The sequence below is a fragment of the Hemiscyllium ocellatum genome, chromosome 18, assembly GCF_020745735.1.
Source record: "Hemiscyllium ocellatum isolate sHemOce1 chromosome 18, sHemOce1.pat.X.cur, whole genome shotgun sequence".
Taxonomy (NCBI): Eukaryota; Metazoa; Chordata; class Chondrichthyes; order Orectolobiformes; family Hemiscylliidae; genus Hemiscyllium; species Hemiscyllium ocellatum.
The window spans coordinates 78,970,734-78,994,515 of record NC_083418.1 but is presented as its reverse complement, the minus strand read 5'-3'; the positions used below and the strand labels follow the sequence as shown (position 1 = coordinate 78,994,515).

At 41.0% G+C, this 23,782-nt stretch overlaps 1 protein-coding gene across 6 annotated transcripts in view; it reads right to left on the bottom strand.

The window, feature by feature from the left end:
- tpcn2 (two pore segment channel 2) overlaps positions 1–23,782 on the bottom strand; it is a 55,074-nt gene that overhangs the window by 19,111 nt on the left and 12,181 nt on the right. For 4 of the 6 annotated variants that reach the window (XR_009645670.1, XM_060839121.1, XM_060839124.1 and 1 more), the window contains 12 exons: positions 21,656–21,728; positions 19,894–19,993; positions 18,462–18,527; positions 15,847–15,911; positions 9,957–10,060; positions 9,429–9,513; positions 7,815–7,901; positions 7,405–7,524; positions 4,018–4,077; positions 3,787–3,915; positions 2,517–2,566; positions 1,431–1,530 (listed from right to left, as the gene is read on the bottom strand). Coding sequence is in view for 5 of the 6 variants with exons in the window: in XM_060839121.1 (XP_060695104.1) it covers positions 1,431–1,530; positions 2,517–2,566; positions 3,787–3,915; positions 4,018–4,077; positions 7,405–7,524; positions 7,815–7,901; positions 9,429–9,513; positions 9,957–10,060; positions 15,847–15,911; positions 18,462–18,527; positions 19,894–19,993; positions 21,656–21,728 (1,039 nt within the window). In the remaining variant the exon portion in view is untranslated. The remainder of the gene's footprint in view (positions 1–1,430; positions 1,531–2,516; positions 2,567–3,786; positions 3,916–4,017; positions 4,078–7,404; positions 7,525–7,814; positions 7,902–9,428; positions 9,514–9,956; positions 10,061–15,846; positions 15,912–18,461; positions 18,528–19,893; positions 19,994–21,655; positions 21,729–23,782) is intronic. The other 2 variants (XM_060839122.1, XM_060839126.1) reach the window with 1 other exon arrangement.

The window sequence follows — 23,782 nt, the reverse complement described above, 5'->3', positions numbered from 1 at the left end:
CAAACTGCAGCATGACAACTACAACACCTAGTTGAACACGGGCTACAACTCTAGACAGTGGCATTTGCCATAAAGGTTTCATATTGCAAAACAACAAAACATTCTGAACTTAAATACTTGTAGGCATTGCAAGTTAATTCTAATTGTGAACTTTGCCACTAGTTACAGCAGACAGCAATGCTCATCCTGGCACATGATCATTGGAGGAAATCCAAGTCACTAGAATTTGTCCTTACTGAAACAGACAGTATCAGTAAGGAGGACAGGAGTTATTCCACTGCGAAAAAAAAGGAAATCACTTACACCTTGGAGAATGCAAGGCTTTTCTTTGGAATCAAGAAACCCTGCAGGTCATGTGCAAACTGCTTGCTGCAAGGTCTTAGTTTGTGTTGCATTGCGTCAGTCATTTTACTTTTAAATGATATGCTCATTAGTCCTTCAGGGTTTCATACTCCCTACTCACTGGGTAATCACCTGAAGCACGAGATGCTCCTGGAATTGTGCCGCCCAATTCTAACTGAATGTTTGTCATAGAATCTCTAGTGTGGAAGCTGGCTATTCAGCCCATCGAGCTCACAGCAACTCTCCAAACAGCATCCCACCCAGACACCCTCTGCAATTCCCATGATAGTCCACTGAGCTTGCATATCCCTGGACATTATGGACTGTTTAACATGGCCAACCCACTTAACATTCACATTTCTGGACGATTGGAGGAAAAAATGAGGTCTGCAGATGCTGGAGATCACAGCTGAAAACGTGTTGCTGGTCAAAGCACAGCAGGCCAGGCAGCATCTCAGGAATAGGGAATTCGACGTTTCGAGCATAAGCCCTTCATCAGGAATGACGATTGGAGGAGTCAGAACTACCCAGAGTAAACACGGAGACTGTCTGCATGGTGCTTATAAAATCACCAAGAATGGATTCGAACCCAGGTCTCTGGCACTGTGAGGCCGCAGCACTAACCACTGAGCCATCATGCCGCCCAATGTATGTTCAAGAGTTAGATGCAATAACATTGGCTGGATTCTACAAAACCATGATAGCCATACCCAATTTCTAGTGTCACCTTAGCTAACAGGAGCATTGCTGAATCAGATTAAAAAAACAGCTTGCTGGAAGTAAAACTAGATTACACAGCTGACAAACTGGGGTGCTCCAAAACTGGAAGCTCAAGTTGAGCTTTGACTTCAAAGTCTAACAGTAGTGTATACATCTTTTCAAACTTTTATTTCAGAAAACTGTGGTTGCAAATTACCTTCCCACCATGAGAAACATCAGTTAAGAGTACTAAAAGCAAATGTTTCATTGAAGCATGCACTAAGAATCAAATGTGCATTTATTTAATCTAAAGCAACTTAAAAAGTTATTGGCTTCACCATATTTGCACTAGCCAGAAATTTCTCACAAGATATTTTGATCCAAATCACCTTGATACTGGAAATTAACCGGAGAAATCTGAAAACAACGAGCATATTTGCCAGCCGAACTGTTTCCCAAAGAGACAGCAATCCGTGTAGCGCTGGATTCCTGTAGAAAAGAAAAAGGTCAGGTATATGAGGAAAGAATTCCAGAAGTGGATTGAAGTTACTTCTGACAAAACAAGGAAACTTTGATAAGACATGCTATTAGCATATTTGCATAAAGGATTCTTGGGAATCAAGAGAAGTACTAGCTACCCAAAATGCCACCTCATTCAAGAGGCCTTTTTCATTGAAAACCCAAAAATCCACCTATAAGGCAAAACAATTAGAAGATTTGCAGCCACCCTACTCTCCAGTCTGAGATTTAAAAAAGGAAACTACATTGCTGCTGTAAATCAATGTCAATAGGTAATAAAAAAAATAAAAACAGTACCTTAACTTTGGCAAATTTCCCTTAAAGTGGAAATATTGTATCAAAAAATACATTTCAAAACTAAGCCTCCAACACAGAGTCCAAAAATTGGGTTTATCTCCCCAACTCAATGTTCACTTGACTGGACAAGTTTAAAGACCAGTTGAAGTGACTGAAAGCATCTCATTTCAATCATAGCAGAAAACCTCTTGCATCGATGATGCCCAAACTGAAAACGTCACCCAAGTTTCAATTTGGTTTTTTTTTGGAGCTCATTCTAACACTCCAGAAAAAAATTTTAGTTACTGGCAAAAGTTGAGTAGTAATTTGATAAGAAAACTTCAGGAGTGATACAACTCCAAGACTTTTTAAATGCTTTTAGAAAGCAAAAGAATTTTAAATCAAACTTCAAAATATTCTGCTACTTAAAAGCAAGAATGAGACAAATTTAATGCACAAATGTCATGAAAAGATTTTTCATACTGGGCTAATTTTTATTCTTCATCTCCTGCAGAATCCATCCTTTTACAAGGTCACTTTGTAGCCAGGAAATTATTCAAAAGGGGAAATTGCAGGCTGTGCGCTTTCAGGAATACAAAAAAATCACTTAAATTTTTCTTCAAATTCAAGAAAGGAGGTCATAAATTTGTGACAAGGTGAAAGTTAAAGAAACAACATACCACCCTGGACGAGGCCAACCATACTGCACGAGAGAGGACAGCTGCAGAATCTAAAAAAACCAAATCAAAACCATAAAGTTTCCTTTTACAAAACTCAAATGATAGCCATCCAAAGTAACATTTTCTTCTAAGGAGGACCAAAAGCCCCAATTTGTGAAGTCCCATCTGGCACATTTGGATGAAATCAAAGCTGCCACTTGCACATGGAGATCTGGTCTAGTGTTTTTCTGGCTGAGAACAGAAAGACAGACGGTTGCTACGGCTTCTGATTCCTTATTTCAAAGGACTGCTCCATCTCCTAAATATTTAGGCATTTTACAGTACACATCTGTACATAGGCAAAACCTCAGCTGTATTTGATAGCCAACTATCCCTCTCTCCTCACTTGAGGAAGAGACTGACATCTGACCCATGATGCAACTGGCAACGAGCGTTATTATAATCTCAGTTCTGAATAGCAAACTTCAATTTTGTAGTGCAATCCATCCTCTCTATTGAAGGCAGCATAAAAGAGAGAATGGGAAGACTAAAGACAAAAGAACACCAAGGCTTGAGATAGTGGTAGGAAAAATGTAGTTTTAGACCAAACTAGCTAGGATCTCACCGAACGTTTGGGCAGCTTCAATGGGTTGAATAACTGACTTCTGTTAATGTCTTTTGAAGAGATCAGCGGCCATCAACAAAATTACATTTAGTAATGCAAAGCAGCATATCGAACATGTAGGAATGTGTCATTGACATTAGCAAAGAGATTTGTGTGTATTAAAACTTCATTTACTTCACTTATTCACCAAGGATAGTCAAGATGAATTCTGACTTTTCTACAAACCTCTGCTCAAACTTTAGTTGCCTTCCTTCAACTTAATTTGTTAAAAAAAAACTCAGATTCAATATCCATTGACAGCCAAAAGAAACAGATCAAGCTCTTCTCTCCTTACAGATGCTGCCAGACCTGCTGAGATTTTCCAGCATTCCCTCTTTTGGTTGGAGAAATACAGATCATTCTGCTATAATGAGTCTTTTATTAATGTAAATTCACTATAGCACTATTGACAAATTGGGGACCACTTTCTATAGCACCAACTTTTAAAGCTGTTTATTGGTTTTAAAACAATTCTGGCTCCATTCATTCAAATGGTGCTGTTATTATGCAATTTGCTTGTAACATGGGATTACACAAGAAAGGAACTACGTGTGAAAGTCAAACTGACTAAGGCATAAATTGTGACTACTATAGACACAGTTGTATTAAAAAAATCATTACACCTACCAGTAGTATTATAGTCAGAAGCCCATCAAATAGGTTGCTTTTGTATGAGCAATAACCTTTAATGCCCAAAGCAAAGATTTTCACTGCCATTTCCAAAAGATAGTACAGGAAAAAGGATCCATTCACAACCTACAAAACCCAGCAAGACAACAATTACGTACTCAACAACGTTGCCAAATAGAAATGAAAATTACTTGATAAAAAAATACGTTTGCAGCAAAAGCTACTTACTCCAGAAAAGAATCCATCGCGTTCAGAGATCGGTGTTTCTGCATCATGCACCAAAGTAACCTGTTAAAAACACTCGCATGAAAATCTTGAAATACTCTCATTCTTCCCATCACCATTGATACGACACGCAAACTCCTCAAGACAGTTACCTCTCAGTGCTCACTAATATAGAGTCAGAGTCAGATGTACAGCATGGAAACAGACCAGAAGGGTCTGAGTATCAGTTCTCTCCAATTGTTCAGTTTTTTTCCACCAGTCTTATACCCCCGAAGTATCTGATATGTCATTGGTGTTAATATTGCCAAAATACTAAAATTCAGACTTGAGTTTGATATTTTGTGCATAGTTTAAATTAATTGGCCGAATTTGAATTTGTTTTTATCTCCAGGCAACCTAGCTACTCTAGCTGTTCAACCAAATGTTATATTGTTACCTTGTTCAGAACATTTGGTGCTGGTTAATGTAGTTCTACTAGCTTTTCATTCTTAAAAGGTACAGTACTCATTACACCTTTATAACACCACATTCCATTCTACAATCCTCCTAAACCCATGTGTGAGCAGAGGCTTCCAAACCTTCTGTTTAGTTCTAAACAAAAGGTCAATGGCTCAAATGATAGGAGCAAGTTACTGCAGGTGCTCGAATATGTACTCGAAAAACAAAAATAAAAACTGCTGAAAACCACAGCAGATCAGAGCATCCATGGAGACAGCAAGCTAATGTTTCTTGCCTAAATAAGAGACAATAGGTGCAGGAGTAGACCATTCGGCCCTTTGAGCCTGCATCACCATTCATTATGATGATCAACAATCAGTATCCAGTTCCTGCTTATCCCCATAACCCTTGATTCCACGATCATTAAGAGCTCTATCCATCTTTCTTGAAAGCATCCAGAGACTTGGCCTCCACTGCCCTCTGGGGCAGACCATTTCACACACCCAACACTCTGGGTGAAGTAGTTTCTCATCTGTTCTAAATGGCCTACCCCTTATTTTTAAAAAGGTGTTCTCTGGTTCTGGAGTCACTCATCAGCAGAAAAATGCTTCCTGCCTCCAGACTGTCCAATCCTTTAATAATTTTATACGTCTAATCAGATAACCTCTCATCTTTCTAAACTCCAGTGTGTACAAGCCCAGTCGCTCCAATCTTTAAACATATGATAGTCCCACCATTCTGGGAATTGACCTTGCAAACCTACGCTACATTCCCTCAATAATCTGAAATGTCCTTCCTCAAAATTTGGAGACCAAAACTGCACACAATACTCCAGGTGCGGTCTCACCAGGGCCCTGTACAGCTGCAGAAGAACCTCTTTGCTCCTAGACTCAATTCCTCTTGTTAGGACAGCATGCCATTAGCTTTTTTCATGCCTGCTGTACCTGCATGCTTGCTTTCATTGGTGTACAAGAACGCCTAGATCACATTGTACTGCCCCTTTACCTAACTTGACTCCATTTAGAGTAACCCGCTGTCCTGTTCTTGCCACCAAAGTGGATAACCAACATTTATCCACATTAAACTGCATCTGCCATGTATCCGTCCACTCACCTAGCCTGTCCAAGTCACCCTACATGCTCATATCCTCCTCACGTCACCCTGCCACCCAGCTTTGTCATCAGCAAATTTGCTATTACTTTTAATGCCTTCATCTATATCATTGATGTGGTCCCAGTACCAAACCACGTGGTGCCTCACTGGTCACTGACATTCCAAATGGGACCCGTTTATCACTACTCTTTGTTTCCCGTCAGCCAGCCAATTTTTCAATCCAAGTCAGTACTTTGCCCCCAATACCGTGCACCTTAATGTTGCTCACTAATCTATGTGCGACCTTATCAAAAGCTTTCTGAAAGTTCAGGTGCACTACATCCACTGGCTCTCCTTTGTCTATCTTCAGAGTTACAACCTCAAATTCCAGAAGATTAGTCAAGCACGATTTCCCCTTCATAAATCAATGCGGACTCTGACCTATTACATCATCTTTTATAATAGACTCCAGCATCTTTCCCACCACTGACATCAGGCTAACCAGTCTATAAAGTCCCGGCTTTCCTTCTCCCTCCCTTTTTGAAAGGTGAGGCAACATTAGCCACCCTCCAATCCGCAGGAACTGATCCTGAATCAACATTGTAAAATGATTACAAATGCGTCCATGATTTCTAGAGCCTTCTCCTCAAGTACCCTGAGATGCAGACCATTAGGTCTGGGGACTTATCAGCCTCCAGACCTAACAGTCTACCCAACACCTTCAGTTCATATATTACCCTTGGTCCTTCAGCCACTATTACATCTGGGAGATAGTATCGGTGTTCACTGGGAACACACTCAAAGTACCTATTCAAATCTTCTACCATTTCCCCATTAAAAAAATCAACTATTTGTCTTCAAGAGCCCAATTTTAGTCTTAACTAAAAAGCTTTTACTATCCTCCTATTTTTTCTCCACATGTTGCCTTTTTAGTTATCCTCTGCTGCTCTTTCAAAGTTTCCCAGTCCTCTGGCTTCCCACTCATCTTTGCTATGTCATACTTCTCTTTATACAGTCCTTAACTGTCCTGAGCTGAAGGGTCAGACTCAAAAACATTGGTTTGCCTTTGCAACAGACACTCTCTGACCCACTGATCTTCAGTGGCATAGTGACATTTCAGCCTTTATTTCTCACAAAACATTCAAGATCAAACAAGAAGTTTGAGTTGGGAACAAGAGCTGCCAGCTTGATCCCGTCTTTGCAATGTTTGGTTTATTTAGAATTGGGGTGGGGGGGGGGGTCACTCAAGCATGATTAACTTATTGTGTGACATATTGTCTTGCTAAGACTCAGTTACAGCTAACCTGAGAGAATGCAACTTTTTAAAAAGGGTTTTGTGGTTTACACATGAAAGAAGTGAAACACGGACAGACAATCAAGGTATTTTGCAATGTATAACTTCAGTTACATCACACTGTAAACTTTTACTTTAAATGCCATGTCTTACAATTGTGTCCTCCACAACCACCTGAAGGAGCAGCACTCCGAAATCTAGTGCTTCCAATTAAACCTGTTGGACTGTAACCTGGTGTTGTGTGATTTTTAAACTTTGTACACCGCAGTCCAACACCAGCATCGCCAAATTATGAAATAACTTGAACAACTTCTGCTTATGCAATTCACTTTCACAAGGTACGGTACCAAGTGGAGTTCAGGTTACCAGCAAAATTTTGTTGCACCACTGTTAACCTTACTTTTTCCTCCCCCTCAAAAATCAATCCATTCAGACACATTATGACACCTCTGGAGCAGGGTGAGCTAGAGACCAGTGATCAGGATACTATCTTTGCACCACAACTACCCTTTCAGATACAAATCTAAAAGCTATATTGGGTATCATGGCAAGTAAAGTTAACTCACAAAAATGCAAATCAGATGCACCGCAACCATTAGGTTTCCAAAGTAATCCACAAACCGGTGGCTGAACAGAGTCTGGAGTTTTTGCAAGAAAACAGATCGATACACTGGTTTTGGCGGATACTGAAGGAAAAAAAAACATTTTTTGAACCGGTAGAAATGTGCAACAAGTTTGCTTTTAAATTTATAGCCTGAATTATTAAAAATCTTAATGTAATAAAATTTAAGCACTTTAATGGAAAAAGCAACTGCAGTGTACTCAATCCCCAGGTATTTCTGATGAAAGACCAATGACATTAAATGCCAGGTATCCTCCACAGAATTAGGTTGGCACTTCAAGCCCAGGGACTGATACTAGTTTTAAAAATTAAATATACATTCAAAATCAAACTAAATTGCATTTATTGTCATACCTCTCTCATCGTCTCTTTGTGCAATTCATCAAAGAGAGCACGAAACTGTTCTGCTGTAACACAGTTATGAGTGAATGCGTTTACTTGCTGCAAAAAGCAAAAAAAAAAAGTTTTTAAATGAACAAACATAGCACAAGGGCATAAGCAACTGAAAGGGTTAACACAAGGAAGTGCACTAAGCAGTGACCGTTTTAATTTCATTTGGCACAAGCCTGAACCTCGATGGAATAAAACCTAACATGGAGACCTCCTTCAGTCTCTAAAGTTGTCCCTCATGCCAATGTAACTTGGTACAAGTTACTCTCAAGATTAATTTATTGTTTAAAGGCAAGAGCCTCTTCTAACTAGACCATCATGCTGAACAAGCAGACCCTTCGATGCAAGGACTGTGGTAGTACATCCACCAGAGAGATCTTGTAATACTAAGCTGTGGTGAGGATTTGTTTTCAATTAATTAATTGTAGATATGTTGCAGAAAATTTTTAAAAGGAGAATTATTTCAAACTTTTTCAGAGTCACTCAGGTTGTGGTTGAAAGCACCTCCCTCCAGACCATGAAGAAACTTGCCATCCAAGAATTATATTTCCATTACTCGACTGAGCAAGAGATAATCATCTCCAAAATAAAAGTCAAAAGGTTAAGTCTTGCACCTTAAAGCTTTCCCTAAATCAGTTGACAGAACAGAACATGGAGTCAGATCCAGTCAAAACAGAAATACCAGGGTTGCCAACTGAGTTCACTTAATTTTCCTACATGTTCAAAGTTTGTGCGAAGATTTGTAGCTCGGGTGCTTGTTGTAGTGGTTCTGTTCGCCAAGCTGGAAGTTTTTGTTGCAAACGTTTCGTCCCCTGGCTAGGAAACATCATCAGTGCTGTGCAGCCTCCTGCGAAGCGCTTCTTTGATGTTTCTTCCGGCATTTATAGTGGTCTGTCCTTGCCGCTTCCGGTTGTCAGTTTCAGCTGTCCGCTGTAGTGATTGGTATATTGGGTCCAGGTCGATGTGTCGGTTGATGGAATTTGTGGATGAATGTCATGCCTCTAGGAATTCCCTGGCTGTTCTCTGTCTGGCTTGCCCAATGATAGTAGTGTTTTCCCAGTCGAATTCATGTTGCTTGTTGTCTGAGTGTGTGGCTACTAGGGATAGCTGGTCGTGTTGTTTCGTGGCTAGTTGGTGTTCATGTATGCGGATTGTTAGCTGTCTTCCTGTTTGTCCTATATAGTGTTTTGTGCAGTCCTTGCATGGTATTTTATAAACTACATTAGTTTTGCTCATGTTGGGTATTGGCTCCTTTGTTCTAGTAAGTTGTTGTCTGAGCGTGGCTGTTGGTTTGTGTGCCGTTATGAGTCCTAGGGGTCACAGTAGTCTGGCTGTCAGTTCTGGCAAACAATTAGTTCAGCCCTAGACCAACAGCAAGAGGGATGAGGTCAATGGCTAGGGTATAGCTTTAGGTAGGGACCAAAGATGATAAGGGCTTCATGAGTATTTCTTTAAGGAGAATTTTGGCTCATATGACTACAATAACAAAAAAGGGGAGGCAGTCAGCATTGCCATCATATTTGTGGCAAAGAACCACCAGATCATCCCTTATATCTCAGCTCGACAAAAAACATTTACCTTGATCATTTCTTGCTTGTGCGCTGAAGACATTTTCACTTTCTGCAGGATTTGCAGCACTGTGTTGGTGCTCACAGTCATTCTACTGATTTGAAAAAAAAGGGCCATTTTAAAACCATTTAATTGTAGGCATCAAGCATTCTACTTTCGATCTTGGCACAAAAGTGGAGTTTCCATCCCCATTCAATCAGCAAAGTGAACATTTTTGCAATGTCTCAAACTTTAGTGCCAAATCACCACTCATTCACATCTTGCATTAACTCCAGATTCAGTCAGAGCAATGCACTTTTGACATCTAGCCCATTTTTCACTCTCCAAAACATCTCATTTCAAATCAGTATAAAGTCAGATGATTTTTCCTTTCAACCTGTCAAAGATTGCAATATTGTAGCTACCTTCAATCAACGATCAAGTCATAAAAATATGGTGCAAATTTAAATGATTCAACAATGGGATACATTAAGCATGTTGCCTTTGAGCTCTTGAAACAAATGCACAAGTCTCTTAAAAAGTATTCACTAATCTTACATAGAACCTCTTCTTCCAGTTTTGCTTGGACTCTCACAGCAAAGCACCTCGAATGCTCCTCGAATTCCCAAACATCTCCGAATTAACGATGTCTGAATTGAACTCTGAAGAAAAAAAAACAGCAATAACTACTTCGTAGTAATTCAAAATTTCAAGAGTAGAAAATCCTGTGATACAGTAATTTATTTTCCCCATTTGGTTCCTTCACTCAATTTAAGGTGCACTAAGTGATATCCAGCCAAATTAACCTTCATTCTAGATAGGAGCAAACTACTACAAATGCTGGAATCTGTACTGAAAACAGTATATACTGCAGTTCTCCAAGTCAGGCAGCATCCATGCAGAGAAAGTGTTGAGTTTCAAGGTTTCAGGGTTGATGTAAGGGGAGCTGCAGATGAAGGGGGGGGCACACAAAAACAGGATGGTGAAGTATGGATAGGTGAACATGGGTAGAGGGTACAACCTGGTTGGTCAGGACAAGTCAGGTCAATGAGAGGAATGGAAAGAGGGAGTAGGGGCTAGAAGGGAGTTTGATGATGGGAAGGGAGGTTATTTGAAAATGAGGACTCAAATGGAGTCCTGTCGTAGGCTGCCCAGACAGAAGAGGAGATGTTGTTCCTCCAAATTGCCTTTCCACCACTCGTCTCCCTTCCCAGCCCCTCCCCTCCAGCGACCAACAGGGATCATTTCTCCCATCAACCAACCAGGTCACACCCTGTGTTCCTCTATCCCTACTTCATCGCCCTGCCAACCTAACCCTTTTATCTGCAACTTCCCTTACACCTAACCCCAGATCTGAAGTAATGTTACACCCAATATGTTGATTTCCCCACCTGATGCTGCCTGATTTGCTACATTCTTTCAGCCTCCTGCTCATCTACTTTTGGATTCCAGCATCTACAGTTTTTGTCTCAAAACAGGGTTAAAGGCAGGATTCTTGCCAGTGTAGCAGAACAAAGGGATCATGGGGTCTATGTCCCTAGATCCCTCAAAATTGCCACCCAAGTTGACAGGGTTGTTAAAGGCATATGGTGTGCTGGCTTTCATAAACTCAATCCCCCTGTTAAAGAGCCACAAGGTTATGCTGTAGCTCTACAGAGCCATGGTTAGACCACACTTGGAATATTTGTGTTCAGTTCTGGTCACCTCATTGTAGGAAGGATGTGGAGGCTTTAGAGAGGCTAAAGAGATTTACCAGGATGCTGCCTGGACTCGAAGGCACATCTTAAGGCTGAAAGAGCTAGCACTTTTCTCATTGGAGAAAAAGGATGAAGGTGACTGGATAGAGGTGTACAAGTTGATGAGAGGCATAGATAAAATGGATAGAGATGTTTTCCTCGGGCAGAAATGGTCATCACAACAGGGCACAATTAGAAAAAGTGATTGGAGGAAGATATAGGGGAGTTGTCAGAGGTTGATTCTTCAGAGTGATGGGTGCATAGAATGAAGTCAAATACATTATGGACATTTAAGTGACACTTAAAAGGCACATGAAGGTAATAAAATAAAGGATGCATAGGTTAGTTTGATCTCAAGATTAGGATAAAAGGTTTGCACAACAGAGGGACCAAGGGCTGTCCTGTACACGATTTCTTAGCTTTACTCTCTAGTTGCTCAACTCCAATTTATGGTCCACAGACACCAACAATATAGGTAGGAAAAGGGATGAGGATTTAAGGCAGAAATTCAGGCAGCTAGGGTGGAAACTTTTTGCAACAACAAAACATAGAAAATATGCTCATGGCTTATGGTAGTGTGGGCCGAGATTAGAAACAGGAAAGAAAAAAGGTCACCCTGTTGAGTGTCTTCTATAGGCCTCTGAATAGTCCCAGAGATGTAGAAAAGACAGCAAAAATCATTCTGGATATAAGTGAGTGTAACAGGATAGTTGTTATGGGTGACTCTAACTTTCTAAATATTGACTGAATACTGTTGTTTGAGTATTTAGATGGGTCAGTTTTTGTCCAATGTGTGCAGGATGGTTTCCTTACACTATGTGTAGGCACACCATCAAGGGGAGAGGCCTCACTGGATTTTGTACTGGCTAATAAGCCTGGCCAGGTGTTAGATTTGGAGGTAAATAAACACTGGTGATAGTGATTACAACTCATTGGTGTTTACTTTAGCAATGGAAAGAGATCGGTATATATGCTGCAGAGCAAATGTTATTGTTGTGGGCAAGGTTATGATGTAATTAGGCAAGATTTAGGATGCATAGAATGGGAAAGGAAACTGCAGGGGATGGGCACAACTGAAGCGTGCAGCTTATTCAAGGAACACCTACTGCATGTCCTTGATAAGCATGTACCTATCAGGCAGGGAGCATGTGGTCGAGCGCAAGAACTGTGGTTAAAGTTAAATCTTCTGTCAAGAAGACTGCTTATGTGAAGGTGCAGTTAGGACACGAGTTAAGTTAACCAGGAAAGACTTGAGTGCACTGAAAACCAGGGGGGGTCATGAGAAGTCATTGCCAGATAAAGCTTGAGGGTTTTCCTTGATCCTATGTGTAGATCAGGAATAAAAGGATAAATAGACAAAGATCAAGGCCAATCAAGGATAGCAGTGAGAGCTGTGTGTGGAGTCAGAAGATGGGGAGGCACTAAATGAATTTTGTCATTATTTACACTGGAAAAAGACTAATATTTGTTGAGGAGAATACGGAGATACAGACTATTAGACTAGGTGGGATTGAGGTTCAAGGAGGTGACATTGCAGAATGGCTCAAGTGTGAAAATAGATTAATTCCTTGGGCCGAATTTCTCCTAGGGTTCTCTGGGAAGCCAGGAAGGAGACTGCACAAACTTTGGTATTGATTTTTATGTCATCATTGTCTATAAGATGAGTGCCAGAAGACTGGAAGGTGGCAAATGCTGTCCCCTTGTTCAAGGAGGGGAGTAGAGACAACCTGGTAATTATAGACCAGTGAGCCTTACTTCAGTTGTGGGTAAAGTGTTGGAAAAGGTTATCATCTTGAGGATGAAGTTGATTAGGGATAGTCAACATGGTTTTGTGAAGGGTAGGTCATGCCTCACAAACTTTGAGTTCTTAGAGATGGCAACCAAACAGGTGGATGAGGGTAAAGTGGCTGATGTGGTGAAAATAGCATTTGATAAAGGTTTCCCACAGTAGGCTATTGTGCAAAATACAGAGGCATGGGATTGAGGATGATTTAGCAGTTTGGATCAAAAGTCAGAAAGACAGAATGGTGGTTGATGGGTAATGTTCATCCTGTTCAATTACTAGTGATGTACCACAAGGATTTGTTTTGGGGCCACTGCTGCTTGTCATTTTTATAAATGACCTGGTTGATGGCATAGCAGGATTAGTAAATTTGCACAAGATTGGTGGAGTTGTGAATAGTGTCAGGTTACAGAAGGACATAGATAAGCTGAACAGCTGGACTGAGGTGGTAAATGGAGTTTCATGTGGAAGAGTGGGAGGTGATTCACTTTAGAAGGAGCAAAGGGAAATGCAGAGTCCTGGGCTAATGGTCAGGTTCTTGGTAATGTAGATAAGCAGGAAGATCTCAGGTGTCCATGTACATAAATCCCTGAAAGTTGTCACCGAGGTTGATAGGGCTGTTAAGGCATACAGTATGTTAGCTTTATTGGTAGAGGAAGAGTGTTTCGGAACCAGGAGGTCATGCTGGATCTGTACAAAACTCTGGTGCGGCCACACCTGGGCTATTGCATACAGTTCTGGTCAACACGTTATAGGAAGGATGTGGAAGCTTTGGAAAGGGTTCAAAGGAGATTTACTGGGATGTTGCCTGGTATGGAAGGAAGGTCTTATGGAGGAAAGGCTGAGGGACTTGAGAATGTTGTCATTGGAGAGAAGGTGGAGATGTGACTTAATTGAGACATACAAGCTGATCAGAGGATGAGATAGGGTGGACAGAGAGCCTTTTTCCTCAGATGGTAATGACTAGCATGAGGGGAAGTAGCTTCAAATTGAGTGGGGACAGACGTCAGAGGTAGTTCTTTTACCCAGTAGTAAGGGGGGTGGGGGGGGGGGGGGGGGGGGGGGGGGGGTGGAAATGCACTGCCTGCAACAGTATAGACTTGCCAACTTCAAGGATATTTAAATGGTCATTTGATAAACATATGGATGAAAAATTGTAATTTATAGTGTAGGACAGATGGGCTTCAGATTGTTGTGCCAACCTGTCGAACTAGAGGGCATATATGCACTGTAATGTTCTATGTGAAGTCATCATGCTTAACCACACTTCAGGATGAATAGAGAGAGTGCTGTGCAGTGAAATAGAAAACAGATGTGATCCTGGACCTGTAAAATTACAGTTCAGCTGAATGATCAAAAGTTTTCATGCTGCTAATTTTTAGCATGAGCTGGCAATCCCAATTTCATGCAAGCCCTTATCTTAAAAAAGTAGGAATAGCACATAATGACTAATCCATTTTATTTGGGAGGGGGGGGGGGGAAAAAAGGGGGTGAGAAAGTGCCCTTCAACTTAAGGTTTGAACTAAAAGCAAAGAAAAAGAAGGTGTACCACTAATATTTGTGATGTTTATAAACAGCCAAAATTAGAGATCTTCTGAAAGCAAAACCGAAGAGATACATGTATTGCCAAAAAATTTCAAAAATCCAAAATGATCCTTGATTGACTTGGAACTAAACTTACTCTTTAATTTAAAAAGGTCTTGGATTTTGAAATTCAACAACCTGAAATAAAAATTCTGCCTTAGCCAACTTTTCCACAATTACTGTTGGAGTTATTGTTAGATTTAAGAAAAACATTTCATAGAGATTCAATTGAATATAAAAGTTAGAGTTTCTTATCATACTCAAAGCAGTTACGCAAAATTCTCAAGTACCAGGAAACCTGTTGAGACTGAAAAGGTTGGTCCTCAGCTAGAGAATCTCAGGCACTACCACCTCAAGCTGTACAGTTCAATATAACCAGGAGAGCATTTAAATGGAGGCTGTGGTAAAACTTCTAAAAGTTCAGAGCAGAATTTGGTTTGCAATTTGAAATGTTGGCAACAAGTTGAATGATAAGAAATAAGTTTCTCTTTAAAAGAAAAGATGTCCTCAAATTTTGCTGAAAACAAGATGCTCCTAACACTTAAAGATGGCAACATAACTAAAATAATCCAGTATTCAAAATCAGTTACCAGACGGACATGCATTCTTTTGTTAGTGCCTTTAAAAGCTACGAAAGATACAATGCCTTCAAATAGTTACCTCACACTATTTCAATATTACATCTTTTACTGTAAAGTTACAAAAATCTCAAAATGCTAAGCATCTATGTAAAAATGCCATCCTTCACCTTAAGTTTGAAGTGAACTAAGTCTTGTAAGCAGACACTAAATTTCTCTTCAACCAGATACAAACATATGCATCACAAATTTCACCAATCCCAATTACAAATGGGTAGACCAAGACATGCATTCATGTTTGGTTTACAATCCAGTAATATGAACACTTACAAGCAGAGAGACGAGTCACTCTCAATTATAAAAAGGGCAGACTCTACTGGTGCACATTGTGTGAAGAACTAATCAGGGGAATACATGGACTATACACTGGAAGAGTCAAAGGAACTATAAACAAGAAGATGAAGCCAATTTACTGCCTTAAATAACAGTTCAGAACAGTCATCCAAAAAGTTGAGGATGAAAATTTAACAAAAAAAACCACATTGAAATCAAATTTTCTCCAACCTTCAAAAAGAAGAGGAATCACTTACTATATACCCAGTGTGTTTCCTCATTTCTGGATTCAGAATTCTGAAAGTGAAAATAGCCAAACTACACAATTGGCTGCCTCATTACAGACATGCAATAAATTAAGCATGTTGACATTGCTGTGAAAATTCATCTGAAGACAACTGCCATTTTAAAAATGCCTAGAACAGATTACTTACCAGTAAATAGCCACGAAATTGGTTGTATATTATCGCAGTCAATAAATTCATTAACAAGTATGTCCCTGAAAGATACAGAAATTAAGCATGTTCAGTTACATGAAAGAATAAATTTTAAAAGGCTTTTAGAAGCTGCTAACTTTTAAATGTAGAATCTGCCATTACCAGTTACATTACCAGACTGATTCTTGGGATGACGACAGGATTAACAAGAGCAGAGAGAGAGTCTGGATTATTTAGGTGTATATTCACTTGGGGTTTAAAAGAATGAGAGGATCTTACAGAAGCCTATGAAGACTCAAAACAGGACTAGGCAGGATAGGTGACTATTGACTCCAGTACCAGGGGTCAGCATAAAAGGATACAAGGTAGGCCATTTAGGACCAAGACATTTCTTCACGCGGAGCACGGCAGAATTTGCTGCTTCAGAAAATGGTTAAGGTCAGAACATTGACTTATCAAGTCATAGTTAAATATAGTTCTTTGGGCTAAAGCATTCAAAAGATGTGGGCAGAGGGCAGGCACAGGGGACCAAAGTTGGACAATCAGCCATGACCACACTGGATATCAGACTCAGGATCAAATGGCCTACTCCTGTTCCAATATTCTGGCTGTGTTTTTTTTTAAAAAAAGAGCAAATAGCTTTTTTCTTTTTTGTGTGAAAGGATCATTCCACATTTAGAATTTTGGCTAGGCCAGCATTTATCGCCCAAACCCAAATGCCCAATAGCAGTTAGAGTCAACGCACTGCTATGGGTCTAGAGCCGCATGTCGACTTGACCAGGTAAGGGAAGAAACATTGGTCCAAAGATAAAAGGGACATGAATGGACCCAGATCAGTTTAGATTAGAGTTAGATTAAATTCCCTACAGTGTGGAAATAGGCCCTTCAGCCCAACAAGTCTACACTGACCCTCTGAACAGTAACACACCCAGACCCATTTCCCTCTGACTAATGCATCTAACACTATGGATAATGTAGCATGGCCAATTCACCTCACCTGCACATCTTTTGGATTGAGAGGGGAAACCGGAGCATCCGGAGGAAACACATGCAGACAGAGAATGTGCAAACTCCACACAGAGACACAGTCACCCAAGGTTGAAATCAAACCTGGGTCCCTGGCACTCTGAGGCAGCAGTGCTAACCACTGAACCACCATGCCGCCCCAACAAATTACAACGAATCATTAATGCTTACAAGGTCATCATTAGGCAAGCAGTTCCAAGCCCTAAACAACATGCAGTGGTAACCAAAGATAAAATACTGAAGTTAAAATGGCTAAAACTCACTCAGATACAGAATATTCTATTATATTCACTTACCATTTGGAAAAAGGTGGATGCACATACTCAAATTAAACAACCTGTTTTATGCAGCATCTTTTTACATAACCTACAGTGTCTGGGGGGGGGGGGGGGGGGGGGGGGGGGGGGGGGAGAAAGAGGGGGGGGGGGGGGGAAGAGGGGAAGAAAATAATCTTTGCTAAAAATGCTTGGTTTTCTAAGGACTGGTGAGAAATATGCAATGCTTGAAAAAAAAAAAAGAACAGCAGCCAAGAGGCACTCAAGGCTCGGGTGATGAGCCAACAATGGAATAAGGGGGAAGGGAAACAAAGGCAAGTACTTGAGGGCCAAAACAAAAAAAAGGTGTGCTCTCTCATTCTGTTAGGTCTTTAGGTTAACTGATACAAGTTTCTAATGTCACATCTTACGATTTTTTTTGTTTTTCCACATCTTTCTGCTGTGATCTGGTCCTTCAGGTTTGCTCACAATGATTTGCTCCTGATGGAAGGCACAGAGCAATCGGCTCACAAATGATGTCGGATTTATTCGGTAAAAAGCAACAACCTACAGCAACTGGCTTTCACCAGATTTTTGGTATTTCACTGGAGGTACACCATCAGCACTGTTCAGCTACCCAGGAGCAAGATAATTTGTAAGGCAGTGTCCAAAACTCCAACTTAACATCCACCTACTGCCAGCACATCTCACTTTGTGCAGCCTGTCACCATCACCCCCAAACCATCAGGGCAGTGTACAAATTAGGGTGGCACGGTGGCACAGTGGTTAGCACTGCTGCCTCAGTGCCAGACACCCAGGTTCAATTCCTGACTCCGGCGACTGACTGTGTGGAGTTTGCACATTCTCCCTGTGTCTGCGTGGGTTTCCTCTGGGTGCTCCGGTTTCCTCCCACAGTCCAAAGATGTGCGGGTCAGGTGAATTGGCCATGCTAAATTGCCTGTAGTGTTAGGTAAGGGGTAAATGTAGGGGAATGGGTGGGTTGCGCTTCGGCGGGTCGGTGTGGACTTGTTAGTGTGGAAACAGGCCCTTCAGCCTAAGTAATCTAACCAAAAAATCTTCCCCTGTTGTTTGAACAAAGTAATAGTGCAAATGCTACCCACAATAAGTTTCAGCAACTTGCTTTTTAGGAAGTACAGCAAATTCCTTCCTCAATCTTTTTGTCATAACATAGTCCTTTTTCCAATTCAGTCCACAATCAAAACTGGAGGATACACAGTCTGTGCATTACCTGTTCAATGTTGTTTTAAGGCTTTTAGCCTGAACAAAAATGTGCAAGCCATGTCTGTACATAAATTAAAAACAAAGCCTTACCAATAAGACTGAAGGTAATGAAGAACAATGAATAGGCTCGATTGAGTGAATAGGCTGGGATCATCACTATCAGGAGAAAGAGAGAAAATGTGAGCGAGCGAGCAGGCAAGCCAGAAAGCAATGCTGTACCTTTTCATTTCAAGTGTCAGATAACCAGAATAATTCAATTATCCAAGAATGACTGCAACCAGGTCACATTATTAAACACCATCCAGACCAAGTGTTGCAGATTCAAAGCTATTTTTGGTCAAACATTACAAAACTCTCATGCTACTTAGTCTTTAGAATGAAGATACATCTAAAGGGGAAAAAAAACCACCATTATTGTTACATTCTCACACCAACTGCAGGAAAGCATTTCTTTCTCAGTTTGAAAGTGCACACAACCTTGCCCCTTTAGTCCAGGTACAAGAACCTTAAAGATAAAGGCCTGGACTTTTGCCAAGTCAGGAATGACATAGGAGCCCTTTAAAGGGTAGTGGGTGAGTCACAACTGCAACATGCCCAACACTATTCCTGGACCATTTGATTTTCAGGAGTGTCTAAAGACATTACTGACAGAGGGCACAGCATTGCACCCAGCACTTCCAAACTGTCAGGCTCCATTGCAGCGGTAATATGTACGACTCCACCCATTTTCAGGGAGTGAGGCCAGGTTTTTGAGGAGTTGTGAATCATGTCAGCTCAGTTGTTGTCAACTAAAGTCTGGGATGAGGGTACCTTTCGAAAGGTCATTTCAGGTAGTAGATTCTGTCATCACATCCCAGTGATTAGCCATTCAGTGCAACACCAAGGAAAAATATAGTGCCCTCCTGCTCTCACTTCACTCATACTCGGTGACCAAGGTTCGAAGAACAGTCACTGACCTTAGCGGTTACTGAAACCGAAACCCAGTAAATGTTGACAACGGAGGGATTCATAGTAATGGCGTTTGCAAGGCATGGGGTAAAAGAGAACGTACATGCAACAAACAAGATAACCTTGGTAGGCAAAGTAGTTTTGAACACTTCCACATACAAACATTGATGCTAGGTCAAGTTTACCTCTCTGTTCATTTAAAGTTATGAAACTAAAAAAAAGGTATCAAGATATTAAAGTATCTGAACACCTGCTGACTATTTAATTCAACTGTAGAACAGGTTCAGGGGCTGAATAGCCTAGTGCTTCCTCAATAAGTTTAGGAGGAGGAAAGAATGAGTTAGAACTGATAAAAATAGGAAGTGATTTATTTGTAAAATAAGTTGTGTAGCATTTTATAGGACAAAATGCTACATTTGAAAGATTAATCTGTTATTTCATTACCTGCATTTCATTCAGATTAGATATTAGAAAGCAATTGAAGGGAAACCAGTTTATGAACTATCTACATGCCAGGTGGCAATTCCAAAAGTTAGTGAGCAGGAAGATTAACATTGAAAACAAAAACCCTTACCATCAGGGTTATTAGCAGTCGTCAGCAGTACTAATAATGAGGTCAAAGATTCTGGCAAATTTCGGAAATAAGTCTTCCACTCTTGATCATCTTCAGCTGTCTGCAGGATATTTCAAGAGGAAAGGAAATATTGTCAAAGCGATTTGCACTGAATACACTAAGATTAGATTACTTAGTGTGGAAACAGGCCCTTCGGCCCAACAAGTCCACACCAACTCTCCGAAGAGCAGCCCACCCAGACCCATTCCCCTACATTTACCCCTTCACCTTACTACGGTGAAGTTAGCATGGCCAAGTCACCTGACCTGCACATCTTTTGACTGTGGGAGGAAAGTGAAGTAAACCCATGCAGACATGGGGAGAGAATGTGCAAACTCCACACAGTTGCCTGAGGCAGGATTTGAACCCAGGTCTCTGGCACTGAGGCAGTGCTAACCACTGTGCCACCATGTTGCCAATTGTAGGGGAATTTGTGCAAAATACACAAGAGGTGGTCATATTCAAAGGTAAAAAGTCTAGTTCTGTTTTTGCCTCAGTAATTCTCTTACAATCAGGTGGTTTGGGAGTCAACTTCTGACTGAAATATCACTGTCTGTAAGAATTTTCCAACACAATTGTCACAAACATCCCATTTTTGTTTAAAAGATCTTCCTCTTTAACTTCTTCTCCCCCCATTCCCTCAACCAAAAGTGTTCTAGTCTTTCAGGAGAACAGAAATTATTAAATCCAATGGAGAGTCACACAAGTGATTGCCTGGCATTAAGAATTAAATAGAGGCAAGTGACACAACAAGACTCCAATCTAAATATACAAAACTCTCCTTCCTGAAGGCACCTTACCATTATTCAGGCTGGTCCCCACTCCAATTGTGAGTGCAGCAGAGGTTTAAACATGCATCATACTAGGTTTTAAATTAACCAGCTGACAGAGCTCAAAAAAATTCAAGAGTGAAAACATACAGAAAAAAAGGTAGAAAACAAGTACAGTAGGTGCCTGATAAATTTCCTCTACAGATTTTTAAATAGTTCAGCAGGGAACATTCAGTAACATTACAACAATAACTAAAATCAGTCATGTGCACTGGTTTAGTTTTTAAAAAGCTAGAAAACCCCAACCTTGAAAGACTCTATACAGACGAGCAAAACTAATGTCATTTACAAAAAAACCATACAAGGACTGTCACAAACACTGTTGGACAAACAGGCAGAAAACTAGCCACCAGGATACATGAACACCAACTAGCCACGAAACGATGTGACCCTCTCTCACTAGTATCCTTACATACAAATGAAGGACACCACTGACTGGGACAACACATCCATCCTAGGACAAGCCAAACAGAGACATGCACAAGAATTCCTAAAAGCATGGCATTCCAACCAGAATGCTATCAACAAACACATTGACTTGGATCCCATTACAACCTCTGAGAAAAAGAACAGGAAGTGACACCAACCCAAGAAAACCTAAACATAATTAGAAAGCAGGCTATGCCACCTGCACTTCATCCAGAGGCTCACTGGAGATGTTACTAGTATGGTGATGAAACGTCTGAAAACCTTCTAACTCAGCAAACAAACCTACATCCAGAACCTCAACCGGAGCCATAAGTCTTCTCAAAACTCAGTAACCCCAATCTATTAAGCTTTGTTCTTGAAATAAGAACTGAATAAACAATTTGCAAACATATTTGGTCTTTTCCCTTAATCATCCTGTGTACATATTTTAATGACATGTAACTTGATTATGAAAGTTGCTTTACCTGGACTCGAGTGAACAACAGCATGGCGATCATAGTAAACAGTAACAGGTGCAAGGCTAACAGCAACATAACACTGTTTAAAAGTAATAGTAAAAAAAAAATCAATGCAGAAACAATATGGTTTTAACAGCTTCAATCCACCCCCACCCCACCATTATTTTTTTTCAATAATGCAACATTCAGGGCACTTACTATTTCAATATTAGCCACCTTTGAGCTCTGGTTACTACACTTGATTCAGCTTACTCAGGGCAGGATTTGTTCTAAAAAATGTTTTAATAGGTCTTGCGAAACAGTTCAACAGCCTCTGAACAGGAAGTTGTCTTGGTCGTGCTAGGAGAACATAGTTCTGGGGCTCAGGAAGAAATCTCAGGATGTGTTTGATAGTTCTGTACAGTTAAGCCTCAGGGGAAAAAAATCCTGGGAGCCACAAAGGGTAATAAAGCAGCTAGTATGCAATTAACACATCAATACTACAGAAAATAAGGTGAAACATGCTACAAGCCTATATTTGTAGTTGAGAGATGTTAACAGGCTCAGTACCAGTTTGGTGGTTATCTCGGGGTCTACGAAAAGGCGACAATTTAGAACTTCAGCAATCATTTACAGAGGAACTTTGATTACCCAGACAAGATCGCAAGGGCCCGATGCTTGGCTAAACTGTTATCCTGCATTCAATTATCCAAAACAAGATATTCCCCACCCATGTCATTGGGATAATTGAGGTTCACCTTCCATCCTACCAAACTTCGCATAAACCACATCATCCAATGACATTTCCGCCACCTCCAAACAGACCCCACCACCAGGGATTCCCTCCCCAGCCATTTCCACTTTCCACAAAGACGGTTCCCTCTGCGACTACCTGGTCAGGTGCACACCCCCCAACAACCCACCCTCCTTTCCTCCGCAGGAATTGCAAAACCTGCACCCACACCTCCTCCCTTGCCTCCATCCAAGGCCCAAAAGGAGGCTTCCACAGCCAAAGTTTACCTGCACATCCACCAATATCACTTTTGTATCCGTTGCTCCCAATGCGGTCTCCTCTACACTGGAGACTAGACGCCTCCTACCAGAGCGCTTTAGGGAACATCTCCGGGACACCCCACCACCCTGTGGCCCAACATTACAACTCACTCACCCACTCTGCCGAGGGCGTGCAGGTCCTGGGCCGCCTCCACCGCCACTCCCTCACCACCTGACGCCTGGAGGAAGAACGCCTCATCTTCCACCTCGGAACAGTTCAACTCCAGGGCATCAATGTGGACTTCAACAGTTTCCTCATTTCCCTTTCCCATCTCCAACCTTCCAGCTCAGCACCATCCATGACCTGTCTCACCTGCCTATCTTCCTTTCCAACTATCACCTCCATCCCCACCCCCATTCACCTATTGTACTCTATGCTACTTTCTCCACACCCCCCTCATTTCTCTCTCCACTCTGCAGGCACCCTGCCTCCATTCTTGAAACGTTGATTTTCCTGCTCCTCAGGTGCTGCCTGACCTGCGGTGCTTTTCCAGCACCACTCTGATCTAGACTCTGGTTTCCAGCATCTGCAGTCCTCGTTTTTACCTAGTTCCTCTGTATTGAGGCAGCCTGTAATTGAGTGTTATTTGAGGGGCTTTTTACATTAGGTCTTTTGATAAGAGAACAATTGGAAACCCTTGTAAAGTTGGCACGCTTTGATATCCCAGGATCACTAACAATAAATTTGTGGGACCTGTCTTGATGAAAAGTTAAGATTTAATGTGCTTTATAGGGTGTCCCCTAGCATCCTTTTTAGTTACCTCAGGCTAATCCTGCCTATTAAAGTCTCATGATACTATTGTATATTACATTAAAGTTACAACAGTAACGCAATGTTCATTACTTCTTGTTCAGAACAGTGGAATCTTGCAACTTTGTTGTAATAAAAACTTGGGATGCTCACTGGATCCTATTGAGGAATTAAAAGTTGGTTCATTGCGAATCAAAAAAACTTGGATTGAGCTAAAATAGTATGAAAGTGGGTCATTTATATTCCAAAGAATCTCTTTTCTAAAAACCCTGTAGTTTGTACTAACTGCTATTTTGCATCTTGCAAAAATCCTCATATTAAAGTAAAAACATTTGTCAAGTTGTTGCCCA